Source organism: Lissotriton vulgaris, unplaced genomic scaffold (genome assembly GCF_964263255.1).
Source record: "Lissotriton vulgaris unplaced genomic scaffold, aLisVul1.2 SCAFFOLD_4597, whole genome shotgun sequence".
Lineage (NCBI taxonomy): Eukaryota > Metazoa > Chordata > Amphibia > Caudata > Salamandridae > Lissotriton > Lissotriton vulgaris.
The window spans coordinates 35,546-53,297 of NW_028247150.1; the positions used below are offsets into that span (position 1 = coordinate 35,546).

At 51.1% G+C, this 17,752-nt stretch overlaps 1 protein-coding gene across 1 annotated transcript in view; it reads right to left on the reverse strand.

The window, feature by feature from the left end:
* The window catches only part of LOC147665621 (sushi, nidogen and EGF-like domain-containing protein 1), a gene marked incomplete at both ends in the record, with an annotated part of 132,670 nt that overhangs the window by 23,684 nt on the left and 91,234 nt on the right, over positions 1 to 17,752 (reverse strand). Inside the window, one exon of the mRNA XM_086949638.1 lies at positions 8,353 to 8,448. Within this exon, the coding sequence (XP_086805764.1) occupies positions 8,353 to 8,448 (96 nt within the window). The remainder of the gene's footprint in view (positions 1 to 8,352; positions 8,449 to 17,752) is intronic.

Here is a 17,752-nt window from a genome sequence, read left to right on the forward strand (position 1 = left end):
GCTGTTATGCGCACAGTAAGGCGGGCAGGGAGCCCTTTGGGAGTCACCTGTGCTGGCTGGTATGCGCACAGTAAGGCGGGCAGGGAGCGCTTTGGGAGTCACCTGTGCCAGCTGGTATGCGCACAGTAAGGCGGGCAGGGAGCCCTTTGGGAGTCACCTGTGCCAGCTGGTATGCGCACAGAAAGGCGGGCAGGGAGCCCTTTGGGAGTCACCTGTGCCGGCTGGTATGCGCACAGTAAGGCGGGCAGGGAGCCCTTTGGGAGTCACCTGTGCCGGCTGGTATGCGCACAGTAAGGCAGGCAGGGAGCCCTTTGGGAGTCACCTGTGCTGGAAAATCTGAGCACACTATGGTAGGCAGAGAGCCCCAAGGGTGTCACTTGTGCTAGCCAGTCTGAGCACACTAAGGTGGGCAGGGAGCCCTCTGGGTATCCCTGTGCCGGCTGGTATGCGCACAGTAAGGCGGGCAGGGAGCCCTTTGGGAGTCACCTGTGCTGGCTGGTATGCGCACAGTAAGGTGGGCAGGGAGCACTCTGGGTATCCCTGTGCTGGCTGGTATGCGCACAGTAAGGCGGACAGGGAGCCCTTTGGGAGTCACCTGTGCCAGCTGGTATGCGCACAGTAAGGTGGGCAGGGAGCCCTTTGGGAGTCACCTGTGCCGGCTGGTGTGCGTACAGTAAGGCGGGCAGGGAGCCCTTTGGGAGTCACCTGTGCTGGCTGGTATGCGCACAGTAAGGCAGGCAGGGAGCCCTTTGGGAGTCACCTGTGTTGGCTGGTGTGCGTACAGTAAGGCGGGCAGGGAGCCCTTTGGGAGTCACCTGTGCCAGCTGGTATGCGCACAGTAAGGCGGGCAGGGAGCCCTTTGGGAGTCACCTGTGCTGGCTGGTGTGCGTACAGTAAGGCGGGCAGGGAGCCCTTTGGGAGTCACCTGTGCCGGCTGGTGTGCGTACAGTAAGGCGGGCAGGGAGCCCTTTGGGAGTCACCTGAGCCGGCTGGTGTGCGTACAGTAAGGTGGGCAGGGAGCCCTTTGGGAGTCACCTGTGCCGGCTGGTGTGCGTACAGTTAGGTGGACAGGGAGCTCTTTGGATGTCACCTGTGCTGGAAAATCTGAGCACACTAGGGTAGGCAGAGAACCCCAAGGGTGTCACTTGTGCTGGCCAGTCTGAGCATGCTAAGGCAGGCAGAGAGCCCTCTCGGTGTCACCTGCACTAATGTGCCTGAGCACACCTAGGCGGGCAGGGAGCCCCAAGAGTATTGCCTTTGCTGTCTGGTGTGAGCACTCTGAGTCGGGCAGGGAGCCCTCTTGGTGTCGCCAGTGCTTGCCCATAGGAGCACACTAAGGCAGCAGGGAGCACTCTGGTTGTCTCCTGTGCTGGCTGGGGTGAGCACAGTAAGGCAGGCAGGGAGCTTTTTGGGTGTGACCTGTGCTGGATGATCTGAGCACAGTAAGGTGGGGATGGAGACCTCTGGGCTTTGTCTGTGATAGCTGATCGGGTGCCCTCTGGGTGTCATCTGAGCTGGCAGGTATGAGCATACTAAAGTGGGCAGGTAGCCCTCTAGGAGTCACCTGTGCTGGTCGTATGAGGACAGAAAGGCTGACAGGGAGCCCTCTGGGTGTCACCTGTGCTGGTCGTATGAGCACAGAAAGGCCGACAGGGAGCCCTCTGGGTGTCATCTGAGCTGGCAGGTATGAGCATACTAAAGTGGGCAGGTAGCCCTCTAGGAGTCACCTGTGCTGGTCGTATGAGGACAGAAAGGCTGACAGGGAGCCCTCTGGGTGTCACCTGTGCTGGTCGTATGAGCACAGAAAGGCCGACAGGGAGCCCTCTGGGTGTCACCTGTGCTGGTCGTATGAGGACAGAAAGGCCGACAGGAAGCCCTCTAGGAATCACCTGTGCCGGTCGTATGTGGACAGAAAGGCTGGCAGGGAGCCCTCTGGGTGTCACCTGTGCCGGTCGTATGAGCACAGAAAGGCTGGCAGGGAGACCTCTGGGTGTCACCTGTGCTGGTTGTATGAGGACAGAAAGGCCGACAGGGAGCCCTCTGGGTGTCACCTGTGCTGGTCGTATGAGCACAGAAAGGCCGACAGGGAGCCCTCTGGGTGTCGCCTGTGCTGGTCGTATGAGCACAGAAAGGCTGGCAGGGAGCCCTCTAGGAGTCACCTGTGCTGGTCGTATGAGCACAGAAAGGCCGACAGGGAGCCCTCTGGGTGTCACCTGTGCCGGTCGTATGAGCACAGAAAGGCCGACAGGGAGCCCTCTGGGTGTCACCTGTGCTGGTCGTATGAGCACAGAAAGGCCGACAGAAAGCCCTCTGGGTGTCACCTGTGCTGGTCGTATGAGCACAGAAAGGCTGGCAGGCAGCCCTCTGGGTGTCACCTGTGCTGGTTGTATGAGGACAGAAAGGCTGGCAGGGAGCCCTCTGGGTGTCACCTGTGCCGGTCGTATGAGCACAGAAAGGCCGACAGGGAGCCCTCTGGGTGTCACCTGTGCTGGTCGTATGAGCACAGAAAGGCCGACAGGGAGCCCTCTGGGTGTCACCTGTGCTGGTCGTATGAGGACAGAAAGGCCGGCAGGGAGCCCTCTGGGTGTCACCTGTGCTGGTCGTATGAGCACAGAAAGGCCGACAGGGAGCCCTCTGGGTGTCACCTGTGCTGGTCGTATGAGGACAGAAAGGCCGACAGGGAGCCCTCTAGGAGTCACCTGTGCTGGTCGTATGAGCACAGAAAGGCCGGCAGGGAGCCCTCTGGGTGTCACCTGTGCTGGTCGTATGAGCACAGAAAGGCTGGCAGGGAGCCCTCTGGGTGTCACCTGTGCCGGTCGTATGAGCACAGAAAGGCCGACAGGGAGCCCTCTGGGTGTCACCTGTGCCGGTCGTATGAGCACAGAAAGGCCGACAGGGAGCCCTCTGGGTGTCACCTGTGCTGGTCGTATGAGCACAGAAAGGCCGGCAGGGAGCCCTCTGGGTGTCACCTGTGCTGGTCGTATGAGGACAGAAAGGCTGGCAGGGAGCCCTCTGGGTGTCACCTGTGCTGGTCGTATGAGCACAGAAAGGCCGACAGGGAGCCCTCTGGGTGACACCTGTGCTGGTCGTATGAGCACAGAAAGGCCGACAGGGAGCCCTCTGGGTGTCACCTGTGCTGGTCGTATGAGGACAGAAAGGCCGGCAGGGAGCCCTCTGGGTGTCACCTGTGCCGGTCGTATGAGCACAGAAAGGCCGGCAGGGAGCCCTCTGGGTGTCACCTGTGCCGGTTGTATGAGGACAGAAAGGCTGACAGGGAGCCCTCTGGGTGTCACCTGTGCTGGTCGTATGAGCACAGAAAGTCCGACAGGGAGCCCTCTGGGTGTCACCTGTGCTGGTGGTATGAGCACAGAAAGGCAGGCAGGGAGCCCTCTGGGTGTCACCTGTGCTGGTCGTATGAGCACAGAAAGGCCGACAGGGTGCCCTCTGGGTGTCACCTGTGCTGGTCGTATGAGGACAGAAAGGCCGACAGGGAGCCCTCTAGGAGTCACCTGTGCTGGTCGTATGAGGACAGAAAGGCCGGCAGGGAGCCCTCTGGGTGTCACCTGTGCCGGTCGTATGAGCACAGAAAGGCTGGCAGGGAGCCCTCTGGGTGTCACCTGTGCCGGTCGTATGAGGACAGAAAGGCCGACAGGGAGCCCTCTAGGTGTCACCTGTGCTGGTCGTATGAGGACAGAAATGCCGACAGGGAGCCCTCTGGGTGTCACCTGTGCTGGTCGTATGAGCACAGAAAGGCTGACAGGGAGCCCTCTGGGTGTCACCTGTGCTGGTCGTATGAGCACAGAAAGGCCGACAGGGAGCCCTCTGGGTGTCACCTGTGCTGGTCGTATGAGCACAGAAAGGCCGGCAGGGAGCCCTCTGGGTGTCACCTGTGCTGGTCGTATGAGCACAGAAAGGCCGGCAGGGAGCCCTCTGGGTGTCACCTGTGCCGGTCGTATGAGCACAGAAAGGCCGACAGGGAGCCCTCTGGGTGTCACCTGTGCTGGTCGTATGAGCACAGAAAGGCCGGCAGGGAGCCCTCTGGGTGTCACCTGTGCTGGTCGTATGAGGACAGAAAGGCCGACAGGGAGCCCTCTGGGTGTCACCTGTGCTGGTCGTATGAGCACAGAAAGGCCAACAGGGAGCCCTCTGGGTGTCACCTGTGCTGGTCGTATGAGCACAGAAAGGCCGGCAGGGAGCCCTCTGGGTGTCACCTGTGCTGGTCGTATGAGGACAGAAAGGCCGGCAGGGAGCCCTCTGGGTGTCACCTGTGCCGGTCGTATGAGCACAGAAAGGCCGACAGGGAGCCCTCTGGGTGTCACCTGTGCTGTTCGTATGAGCACAGAAAGGCCGACAGGGAGCCTGTGCCGGTCGTATGAGCACAGAAAGGCTGGCAGGGAGCCCTCTGGGTGTCACCTGTGCTGGTTGTATGAGGACAGAAAGGCTGGCAGGGAGCCCTCTGGGTGTCACCTGTGCTGGTCGTATGAGCACAGAAAGGCCGACAGGGAGCCCTCTGGGTGTCACCTGTGCTGGTCGTATGAGCACAGAAAGGCCGACAGGGAGCCCTCTGGGTGTCACCTGTGCTGGATGTATGAGGACAGAAAGGCCGGCAGGGAGCCCTCTGGGTGTCACCTGTGCCGGTCGTATGAGGACAGAAAGGCCGACAGGGAGCCCTCTGGGTGTCACCTGTGCTGGTCGTATGAGCACAGAAAGGCCGACAGGGAGCCCTCTGGGTGTCACCTGTGCTGGTCGTATGAGCACAGAAAGGCCGACAGGGAGCCCTCTGGGTGTCACCTGTGCTGGTCGTATGAGCACAGAAAGGCCGACAGGGAGCCCTCTGGGTGTCACCTGTGCTGGTCGTATGAGCACAGAAAGGCCGACAGGAAGCCCTCTGGGTGTCACCTGTGCTGGTCTTATGAGGACAGAAAGGCCGACAGGGAGCCCTCTGGGTGTCACCTGTGCTGGTCGTATGAGCACAGAAAGGCCGACAGGGAGCCCTCTGGGTGTCACCTGTGCTGGTCGTATGAGCACAGAAAGGCCGACAGGGAGCCCTCTGGGTGTCACCTGTGCTGGTCGTATGAGCACAGAAAGGCTGACAGGGAGCCCTCTGGGTGTCACCTGTGCTGGTCGTATGAGCACAGAAAGGCCGACAGGGAGCCCTCTGGGTGTCACCTGTGCTGGTCGTATGAGCACAGAAAGGCCGGCAGGGAGCCCTCTGGGTGTCACCAGTGCTGGTCGTATGAGCACAGAAAGGCCGACAGGGAGCCCTCTGGGTGTCACCTGTGCTGGTCGTATGAGGACAGAAAGGCCGGCAGGGAGCCCTCTGGGTGTCACCTGTGCTGGTCGTATGAGCACAGAAAGGCTGGCAGGGAGCCCTCTGGGTGTCACCTGTGCTGGTCGTATGAGCACAGAAAGGCCGACAGGGAGCCCTCTGGGTGTCACCTGTGCTGGTCGTATGAGCACAGAAAGGCCGGCAGGGAGCCCTCTGGGTGTCACCTGTGCTGGTCGTATGAGCACAGAAAGGCCGACAGGGAGCCCTCTGGGTGTCACCTGTGCTGGGCGAATGAGGACAGAAAGGCCGACAGGGAGCCCTCTAGGAGTCACCTGTGCTGGTCGTATGAGGACAGAAAGGCCGGCAGGGAGCCCTCTGGGTGTCACCTGTGCCGGTCGTATGAGCACAGAAAGGCTGGCAGGGAGCCCTCTGGGTGTCACCTGTGCTGCTTGTATGAGGACAGAAAGGCCGACAGGGAGCCCTCTGGGTGTCACCTGTGCTGGTCGTATGAGGACAGAAAGGCTGACAGGGAGCCCTCTGGGTGTCACCTGTGCTGGTCGTATGAGCACAGAAAGGCCGACAGGGAGCCCTCTGGGTGTCACCTGTGCTGGTTGTATGAGCACAGAAAGGCCGGCAGGGAGCCCTCTGGGTGTCACCTGTGCTGGTCGTATGAGCACAGAAAAACCGACAGGGAGCCCTCTGGGTGTCACCTGTGCTGGTCGTATGAGCACAGAAAGGCTGACAGGGAGCCCTCTGGGTGTCACCTGTGCTGGTCGTATGAGCACAGAAAGGCCGACAGGGAGCCCTCTGGGTGTCACCTGTGCTGGTCGTATGAGCACAGAAAGGCCGGCAGGGAGCCCTCTGGGTGTCACCTGTGCTGGTCGTATGAGCACAGAAAGGCTGACAGGGAGCCCTCTGGGTGTCACCTGTGCTGGTCGTATGAGGACAGAAAGGCCGACAGGGAGCCCTCAGGGTGTCACCTGTGCTGGTCGTATGAGCACAGAAAGGCCGACAGGGAGCCCTCTGGGTGTCACCTGTGCTGGTCGTATGAGCACAGAAAGGCCGACAGGGAGCCCTCTGGGTGTCACCTGTGCTGGTCGTATGAGCACAGAAAGGCTGGCAGGGAGCCCTCTGGGTGTCACCTGTGCTGGTTGTATGAGGACAGAAAGGCTGGCAGGGAGCCCTCTGGGTGTCACCTGTGCTGGTCGTATGAGCACAGAAAGGCCGACAGGGAGCCCTCTGGGTGTCACCTGTGCTGGTCGTATGAGGACAGAAAGGCCGGCAGGGAGCCCTCTGGGTGTCACCTGTGCTGGTCGTATGAGCACAGAAAGGCCGACAGGGAGCCCTCTGGGTGTCACCTGTGCTGGTTGTATGAGCACAGAAAGGCCGGCAGGGAGCCCTCTGGGTGTCACCTGTGCTGGTTGTATGAGGACAGAAAGGCCGACAGGGAGCCCTCTAGGAGTCACCTGTGCTGGTCGTATGAGGACAGAAAAGCTGGCAGGGAGCCCTCTGGGTGTCACCTGTGCCGGTCGTATGAACACAGAAAGGCTGGCAGGGAGCCCTCTGGGTGTCACCTGTGCTGGTCGTATGAGCACAGAAAGGCTGGCAGGGAGCCCTCTGGGTGTCACCTGTGCTGGTCGTATGAGCACAGAAAGGCTGGCAGGGAGCCCTCTGGGTGTCACCTGTGCTGGTCGTATGAGCACAGAAAGGCCGACAGGGAGCCCTCTGGGTGTCACCTGTGCTGGTTGTATGAGGACAGTAAGGCTGGCAGGGAGCCCTCTGGGTGTCACCTGTGCTGGTTGTATGAGCACAGAAAGGCTGGCAGGGAGCCCTCTGGGTGTCACCTGTGCTGGTCGTATGAGCACAGAAAGGCTGGCAGGGAGCCCTCTGGGTGTCACCTGTGCTGGTCGTATGAGGACAGAAAGGCCGACAGGGAGCCCTCTGGGTGTCACCTGTGCTGGTCGTATGAGCACAGAAAGGCCGACAGGGAGCCCTCTGGGTGTCACCTGTGCTGGTCGTATGAGGACAGAAAGGCCGACAGGGAGCCCTCTGGGTGTCACCTGTGCTGGTCGTATGAGCACAGAAAGGCTGGCAGGGAGCCCTCTGGGTGTCACCTGTGCTGGTCGTATGAGCACAGAAAGGCCGACAGGGAGCCCTCTAGGAGTCACCTGTGCTGGTCGTATGAGCACAGAAAGGCCGACAGGGAGCCCTCTGGGTGTCACCTGTGCTGGTCGTATGAGCACAGAAAGGCTGGCAGGGAGCCCTCTGGGTGTCACCTTGCCGGTCGTATGAGCACAGAAAGGCTGGCAGGGAGCCCTCTGGGTGTCACCTGTGCTGGTTGTATGAGGACAGAAAGGCTGGCAGGGAGCCCTCTGGGTGTCACCTGTGCTGGTTGTATGAGGACGGAAAGGCTGACAGGGAGCCCTCTGGGTGTCACCTGTGTCGGCCGGTCTGAGCACACAAAGGTGGGCAGGGAGCATGTAGAGAGAATGAACCTTTCTCTTCTTGTCAATGTAGAAATCTGCTTAGAGTTTGGCAGGAGATTTGCCATGACATGCATTTAATGTAAACGTAATGAGATGACCAGGCACTTGCAGGGAGCACTAGTAAATCCCCACATTCTGCACATGTGCAGCATGCATATAATCCCAGTGCACATATACATTTGTGAATTTGTCTGGTCATTGTTTTGCGACTCCTCTCAGAATGGAGATTTTGAAAGGTTCACAAATGAATCAGAGGCTGCTGATGCTACAGGAAAGAGGGGATGGGACATGTTTTACAAAGACTAAAACTATACACAAATATGAAATAGCCATGGAAACATAGTTAGCACATGGGGGTTTGTGTTTATAAGGCCTGTGACACAAGTAAAATAAAGTATGTATTCAGAGAAAATTATTCAGAAAAAGCATTCCAATGGACAGGACAGGACAAACCATTATAACATTTTTGGATTCAGGGAGTAGTTAATATGCCTTTAAGGGGTAGACCTGCCCTGGACAGATCAGAGCAATCAAGAGCAGTAATATTTAGCGCAAAAAGAAGTTTGCATCAGAGTGAATTATACAAAATATACTTACCTCTAAATTTGGTTTAGTCCACTGGATGCTCCCATAGTTCAACAGGACAAAGGAGAGGGAGCCATTGGAAATCAAAACCACTTGAAAGGTGTTGACCTACATTAGTTAGGGTGGAAAAGAAAATTATTACTGGTCACATAACCTGAATGAATGGTAATATCAACTTGAGTTTTCAGGTTTTCCACAATGCACATGTTTAAAGATATGGGGGCCGATTTACTACTTCTGGCGCATCTCTGCCTATCAGCAGGGATGCGGCAGAAGAGTTGCGACGCATCTGCCCCACCACTGAATCCCCGCATTTATAATGCCGCGCATCATGGCGCACGGATGGGCAGATGCGTATCGTATCCCCGTCGGAAAGGCGGCTAATTGCTGGAGTTGCGTTTGAAGCGCAACGCAGCTCCAGCAAGGCTCGCGGTGCCCCTATTCCCAACATGCTGCGTCAATCCTTATGCCTGCTTCAAGCAGGCGCAGGGTTTTGACGCAGCATGGCAGTAAAAGTGACTGAGTGAAATCTTGCAGATTTCACTCAGCCACTTTTGCGAGGCTTTCCTGCCCGGAACACCCCCCCTGTGCTGAAATGCCCACAAGTGGCACAGGGCTTTACAACGTGCCGCATCTCCCTACATGCGTCACGTTGTAAATACCCCGCAGCATGGCACTGGCTTTGCTCCGCCGCTGCATCACAAAAGTGAAGCAACGGCGGTGAAAATGTGGTGTAAGGGGCTTGTATATCTGCCCCATGATGTGTAGGTTTGGCTATATATAGGGTTAGTTGTCTGCTAAACCTCCTGCCATCAACACTATAAAACATACACAGAGAGTAGCTGTAGACCAGCCCCTTTCAGCCGCCGGTTTCTTTGAATTAGTGTCCTCCAGCCATTGCTTGGAGTGTCATCACATGTTGGATTAGGTCAGGCTCACCATTAGTTATGGGCTAAAGTTGTATTAGTGCACCTGCCTAAAGAGCTCTTCCCACTGCAGTGAATGGATGGTGAAGCGCAGTTTCCATCCCTGTGCATAGGAGGCACATTTGTGTTTCAAAAATTGTTCCCATGAACCTGTTGATGCTGCACAAAATCCCCATGTGATGCTGAATCCAACTGTGTTTTTCCAATTAATAGTGTATTCTGTTCTCTTATGTAATGTATTTGATTGATTTTTCTCCATAAGCATCAGTCTTATTGTACAAGAGTGTAGGTTTTCAATGCAGATGTCCATTAAGTGCTATACTAGCAAATATACTCATTACTAGTCCCATTAGTTTTTTTTTTGCAGGTATATACCATGTGAACTTGTCCCAAAGGTATTGGAGTTTTTCACATGAGCACTGGTTACATTACACAAGAGCACATTAATTTTTGTAGGTGCAGGGAGATTAATTGATTTGCCCACAATTAGAAGATGTAGAGCTGATGCCGATACTCAAACCCGGTTCCCCAGCTCCAAAGTCAGCAGCTCTAGCCGTAACACCACCTCCACTCCCTGTTGTCACTCATATTCCAACTATTAACAGCAGTATGAAATTTCAGTGCAATAGCCCTTTTGTCCCTGACCTTCTTCATCATTGTTCATTAGCCCATTGTACACCCTTTGCCTTTCTCTCCCTAGTTCTAGATGTTATAACCCTCAGTGGTGGTAGTGAGAGATCATTGTCCATTATTCTCTGGTACACCGCTCGCCTGTCCCCAGTTCCAGATGTTTTAACACTCAGTGGTGATAGTGAGAGTTCATTATCCATTATCCCCCTGTATACCAAGGGTTTGTCGGATGAATCCTGAAAGGAATGTTAGGAACATGTGTCAGTATCCTGATACATGTCAGGCTTTCTAATATTAGCGCAGTTTCCTATTTTATATGTTTTCTCATAGGGTTCCTGATGAGGAGACTCACCCCCTGATTGTGTTTTGTTTTGTTTATTTTTTTGTTTGTTATTCCATTAATTTTTTATAGGAATCAGGTGCTTGCTTAGAGTTATCCTTTTCAGAATTACCCTTAATCTGTGGATTATCTTTACCCAGGGAAACATATGTTTCTTCGATAATCGTAGGAAATTCTCACTTCTGATGTGCAGGAGTAAATTCCCTCAGGCGTTTGCGTGTAGCAACTGCAGCTGCCTCCCCCTTTATGTTACTTAATATTAAAACAGATACTTGGGCAAAATTGCCCATCAGTTTCATGCCCATGTCCATGGCAGGTTCTCCCCGTACTCATTCTATATTTGTTTCAGTACATCTGTTAAAACTGTGAATGAAGGGGTACCATGAGTTCTGGTATAGACGGCAGCGAAGACTGTACCCCATGAGGTACAAACCTCTATCAGGGAAGCCATCCCCGTTGGCAAGCAAATTTTTCAAATTCTGTGTTTTCCTGTGGGCCTATATGGGAAAAACTGCTTCAAGCTGAGATATTTTCTGTGCTACCCAGAACGGAATCTGCTCTTGACTGGTGGGAATCTTTCCCATAACCGCATTCAGAGTTTGTGGGCTAACATTAGGTGTAGCCAATTAAGGTTGTGACGCTTGAGCAGTCCACACAGTGTTAACTGTTAGTATTCGCATTATGAACTGTGTAAGATTTCTGTAAAGTTTTACTAACTCTCGGTATAGTGTACCCATTTCTGCTGCAGTTAGTCTAGCAATGATGCAGTAAATAGGCAGCTAGGTCCGGTAAAGTCGCTCCTTCTTTACTGAGCGGACCAAGTCTCATGTTTGCTGTTGTATGTGGGAGGGCGCCTTTAACCCAATTAATATACTCTTAGTACGTCAACGGGACATCTATGTCCACATATGGAAAGTATATTTCAGGTGTTTTGTCCTCAATGTAAGTGTGAAACAACCGTGTACGTGGATCTGCAACCACAAATTTAATCCAGGAGTAGATTACCTCTGTCCTGAATTGTTTGTGTGCCTGAACCATGAATGTAAAAGCCTCTAACAGTTGCATGGAGACTATATTGCATTAATGTGATAGGATTTAGAGTAGCTTCCTTCTCTTCCTCAATGTCATCACCTTATTCAGTCAATATTAAAAAGGTGTTTAAACTGAAAGAATATATGTAGAATAAGGTTTACACAATGTGGGAGATTTTTATCCTACAAGCTTGAATAACCTACAGCCAAGACATAGGATATACCTACTCAGCTGAAGCGGATTTTCCTTCTCACCATGGACATATCTGGATTAAATGTGAGATGGGGTCCCTCAGAAAGCACGACTGGGATACTCAGATTTGACCATTAAATAAGAACCAAACCAACATAGGTGGCGCAGTGTCATGTAGTTCCTAATAATATGCAGGATCTGCATGTTTGTTGGACACCATAAACTAAGGGCTTGGTGAGAGTACGACATACATTATCCCCCCCGTACACCACTTGCCTCTCTCTCTCCACATTTCCAGGTGTTATAACCCTCAGTAGTGATTTGAGAGTTCATTGTCCATTACCCATCTGCACTGCTCACCTCTCCCCAGTGCTAGATGTTATAACCAGATTTTATAACCCTCAGTGGTGACAGTGAGAGTTTAATATCCATATACCACTCGCCTCTCTCTCTCTCTCCCCAGTTCTAGTTGTTATAACCCTCAGTGGTGATGTTGTGTCGTTCCTACTAATCCGTAGGATCTGCACATTTGTTAGACAACATTAACTAACCGCTTGGTGCCTAGACTGGTTCCAGACATTCCCGCAGGATATGTTGCCCTATGGACCAGCTAGCTCACAGTGCCACCATAAGTCCCCTAACCCTACCAGGGAGTAAATTGTTCCTAGTCACTGAACATCACAACCCTGATCCCTCAAGAATTGTGGAAACAATACAGAACCTTACACTTAGTCACTCATGCTCACTTATTCTCAGAGAAGTTTACAGAGAATATGCAGGGGGACGTTTTCAATATATTTATTGAACCAATATTATTCTTGTATAAAATACATGAACTGCAATGAGTGGAGAAGTGTGGCTCACTGGTTAGAGCAGGCAGACCCTGAAGCAGAGGTCAGACCTGGGACCAGGGTTCAATTCCTGACGCGGCAGGGTCTTGAGCTCAAATGTCCACGGACTCGATAATTCTCACTTCGGTGCCTGACCTAATCATGGGTTCACACTCTGCAACTCTGGGCATTAAGCTTGCTTAATCTCCACAACGGCCCCCCGCGGCGGGAGGCCTGGCTTTCACCTTGGGGATGCCTGTTAGGGGCTATCTCACAGGGAAAAGCCAGGACGGGTTCCCAAGGCAAGCGCCGAGATGCCTCCGGGTAGTCGAGCGCTATATAAGAACATACAAAAAAAAAAAAGCTGCAATGATTAACAGTCAGAAGCAGATGAAAGTGAAAATGAGCACCAATAGAGTAAATAGTAGATATAGTTCTACCATGGTGCTAAAGCAGTGTATATTGGCAGGCATATGACATGGCAGTAATCAAGCGTACCCATACAATGCGGAACCTACTCCAAGTGTATCTGAATATATCTAGAGCAGGGGTCTCCAACCAGTAGCTCGGGAGCTACTGGTAGCTCACCAGCACCCTCAAAGTAGCTCTCAGGTGAAGCCAAACTAAGCCAATCTCAGAGATTCTGTGTATATTAAAGAAGGCAGCACTGCTCATTTCACTACCCTTAAGAGTTACAGACAGCCAAACCAATGACAGTGCATGTTGATAACACTCAAACACACACTGTGGGGGCCTATCATTCAATAAATCAGGGATTGAGACCCTCATCTTTGAGGGTCTCAAGGCGCTGGGGGAGAGTGTGGGGGGATTTGGGCAGCTCAGGTAATTCGAAAAGCCAGGTCTTGAGGCTCCTTCTGAATTCTGTGTGGGGCTTCATCTGATGCTGAGGGGGAGTTCGTTCCAGGTCTTGGCCATGATGTAGGAGAAGGGTGTGCCTCCTATTCTAGTTCTGTGGATGCAGGGGATTTTGGACACGGCCTGGTCAGCGGAGCGGAGGTTTCTTTTGTGGGTGTAGAAGGAGGTTCTTGCGTTGAGGTATTGGGGTCCAGTGTTGCGGAGGGCTTTATAGTTGTGTGTGAGCAGCTTGAAGGTCACTCTTCTTTGAAGGTGAGCCAGTGGAGTGCTCGTATATGCTGGGTAATCTGGTCTTGTTTTGGGATGCTGAGGATGATTCTGGCTGCGGCGTTCTGAACAGTCTGAAGTTTGTGGAGTAGAGATTTGTTGATTCCGGCATAGAGGGCGTTCCCGCAGTCCAGCCTGCTGGTAATGAGTGCATGGGTGACGGTCTTCCTGGATTCAGGGGGGTGGGTCCATTTGAAGGTCTTGCTGAGTATGGGGAGGGTATTGAAACATGTGGAAGCTGCAGCGTTGGCCTATGGGTACGCCTCACAAACCATCTTTATCCACTTTAAATCTGCCTAAGAAGGAGATTGGCTATGTTATCCGCCCTGCTCGATCAGTCGCACTGTGTGCGACAACAAAGAATAGTAGCAGCAGTAACAAGGGCTTACCCACCAAAGGGTGTGAATGCAAGACCTGGACTGAAAATGTGTTAGTTGGGAGCATGTTCAACCAAAGAGTGAGGAGAAGGGGGTATGCATCCAGGGCAGAGAAAATTAAAAGCATCACGTTCATTTTTGTGTGGGTGTGTGACATGTTTTTCCCAAATAAACAGTGTTGATTCCTTAAAGCTACACCTAACATCAAGGACTGCCAAATATGTATGCTGGTCTCCATCATAAGAGTATTTTCTCTGATGCAATTGCGCATATTCATGGTATAATTGTGCCATAGCCATAATATTTTCGTCCTTGACTATTTTGGGCATACAGGTCTAGTAATTACATACTTGCTGCCATCACTGACATATTAATAGCATGACTGGCCTGCTTTTAGCCATTCCTGACAGACTGACAACAGCTCCTCCCATAACAATGGCCATAACTGATATATGTTGGGCATCCAGCTGTGGCACAGTGGTAGCTCCGGTTTAATAGTGTGCATTATTGGCATTACAGAGGCATTCTTAGTGTTATGCTGGGGAAGCATGGTCTATGATTCTAATACCTGGGTATTTGAAGCATAATTTGTCCATGAGGCATTTTTACAAGGCAGTACTCAATGAAAACTAAAAGCTAATCTTTAGGCACTGTATTTTCTAACGATGAAAACTGATTTGATTTTTAAAGGAAAAAATTATGCTTTTTCAGAAATGATTTTTCTTCTGGTTTGATTGCTAAAAGTGGAAATGGATTTTGATAGAAAAATGTGTATTTTCAAAAACGAATATGCTAATGACAACAAAATATTGTAATTCTAAAACACATTTAAAGTTGTTAGCTGAATGATAATTCAATTTGAGTTGGGCAGACTTACTGCTGTCGTAATACCCTCTGTGGCACACAGCATGTGATTATTTGAATTTTACTTGATTACAAGCATTTAATATTGATAAACTTTTTCCTAGCATTCTGCTGATAACTTCACCTGAAATTTTTGCATGGTTACTACTGATAATAGTGCTTAGGGTGGCCATAGTGTAATGTTAATACATATCATCAGCATTTTTTCAGTGATAAAATATGCTAGTAGCTCAGCAGGACTTTCCTTGAGCAAAATTAGCTCTCACTACAGAAAAGGTTGGAGACCCCTAATCTAGAGTGTGTGTAGGTGTAGAGCAAAAATACGCCCAAGGGAAGATCCAAACCCAATACCTAATGTGAGAGAATGAAGGAGACCGTTTTGGTCACAAAGAGAATGTCAGTCCGCTGTGTGGTGAAGTCTCAGCATGCAGGGACCATCAGTGGCATTGGAAGTGCCTCCTCTGCTAAGCTATGAGGATGCGATGTGCATATAGATTAGTGATGTTATAGATATATCACCCCATGGATGAAAATAGAGACAACCTTTGTACATAGTGCAATAGAGATGTTGTACATGGTGTTCATGGCATTGTGATAATGTTGTGCGAAGCCAGATGTATTAACAAGTTTAGTTTCAGAGAAACTGATCTAACATTGTCGTGCATGCAATAAGTGCAATAGGTCACAGCTGAAATGTTAATGTGAAAAATAGGACAATGTAAGAAATGAGCTGCTTCGCTACATGGGCCTAATCCAGGAACATGACAGTAATAGTGAGAGCTCATCATCATTTATCCCTCTGTCCCACTCGCTTCTCTCTAGTTCCAGATGTTATAACCCTCAATGATGGTAGTGAGCATTCATCTTCTATTGTCCCCATGTATGCAGCTCCCCTCTCCCCAGTTCCAACTGCCATAACCCTCAGTGGTGGGAGTGAGCATTCATAATCAATTATCCCCCTATGCACGTTCCCCTCTCCACAGTTCCAGATGGTATAACCCTCAGTGGTGGTAGTGAGAGTTCCTCATCCATTATCCCCCCCATATCACTTGCTTCTCCCCAGTTCCAGATGTTATAACCCTCAGTGGTGATAGTGAGAGTTCATTGTCCATTATCCCCCTGTATACCGCTCGCCTCTCCCCAGTTCCAGAGGTTATAACCCTCAGTTGTCAGATGAACTCTCAGTGGTACTGAGAGTTCATCATCCACAATCCCCCTGTAAACTGCTCACCTCTCCCCAGTTCCAGATGTTATAACCTTCAGTGGTGGTAGTGAGAGTTCCTCATCCATTATCCCCTCTATATCACTTGCCTCTCATCAGTTCTAGATGTTATAACCCTCAGTAGTGATAATGCGAGTTCATTATCCATTATTCCTCTGTACCGCTCAGACTCTACACAAGCCTCTTCAAGAAACTTACTGAGAGAAATACTCTTCTCGCCTATAATAGCTTTCACCCAGGGTACACAGGTATGGGTTACCATTCACACAATCTTTGCGCCCCCACAGGAACTCCACTCACAAAGAGTAGTATGTTAGAGGCCCACATACTGCAAGCAAGACTACTATCGGGGGTTACCCCCAAATATCTGTCAAAACAGCATTTAGGCGAGCCTGGTAATGCCCAAAGGAAGAGCTTCTGACTATCAGAGTCAAAGCACCATTAGATAAACTAATATGTGCCCCCACAGTATCAACTATAACAACCTCGTCACAAAAAATGTGTACATCATAGAGAGCATAGATCCCTCTTTACGAGTACCCATGTTTGCGTTCAGAAAGGGCAAGAACATTAAGGACCACCTGGTTCATTCAACCTCCAGATGCACCACTTCCAAAACCAGTAGAACCTTAGAAAGTGCGTGGGGCCTCCACATGCTAATAGGCCACCAACGAAGTGTTAATTGCATAGCTTGTGCATACATGTCTGTTACCAAACTGTTGAGCATGTCCTTGTTAAGGTCAAGCTCAAATTGTTCTCTAACTGCAATTCCAGAAATGTTGTCTGCTGCATATGCTGCATGTGAAAATTTCCCTGCATAGGGCAGACTTCACAACCTATAAAAGTGTGAATATGTCAACACCAAAGGAGGATCAGGTGTGTAGTAGCAAACACTTTGTGGAGAAGACCCACAAAGAAGACAATATAAAGTGGCAAGTCATGGATACTGCCTACATCACTGAAAGAGGGGGATGTCAATATGATTAATAAATGGAACTCTATTACAACGTCTTCGGTAGGAAAATTTGCAGCCCAACAGGTTAAAGAATTATGTAAGCCATTAAAATCCTCGAACATAATAGAGCTATTCGGGAGGCATATGCTCATAGATTCCATCAGTCCTATTCTGTAAGGTACTGTGACCTGTAAAGACTTGGGCACCATAACTACTTTTGCTCTCTACTGATGAAGGGCTAAACCCCAAAACACTTGTTTAGAGATAATAGCACTACCTGCACCAACTTTGGTGAAAGACTACAGCAACTTTGAAAGTAAGCATACTGCATTTTCCAGGATGCAATGGGGTGAACTGTGCTGGCATAAGAGGCAGTGTGCTCCCTCCCCCATTGTGATTAAAAGGCTCCCTTGAGCCAACAGGCTGACAAACTCTCATTGGATGCACTGTGTGCTGGTGAAGGGGTACAGTGACCTGTGAAAACGTGTGCACCATTTGAGAAACCACTGGTGACTTTTCTCTGATTTTTACTACTTTTGTACTCTACTGATGCAGGGCTAAATCCGGAAACACGTGCTACCTGCTACAGCGCTACCTGCAACAACTTTGAAAGTAAGTGTACTGTATTTACCAGGATGCAATGGGGTGAACTGTGCTGTGGTGAGAGGCAGTGTGCTCCCTCCCCCCTTGTATTTATAAAAGTGGTCCAATAGATAATCCTGCTAATTATCATCTAATTGCATTGACTGATGTCGATGCAAAAGGCTTTTCCTCTATCTTGTTGAAAGAATTGGAAAAGTGGCGCAACACAGGAGAGCATCATTTCATTAAAGCAAAACTGGTTTTCGGAAGGGCCAGTCTACCACCACCAACTTGCTTGCACTCACCTTACTTGCTGAGC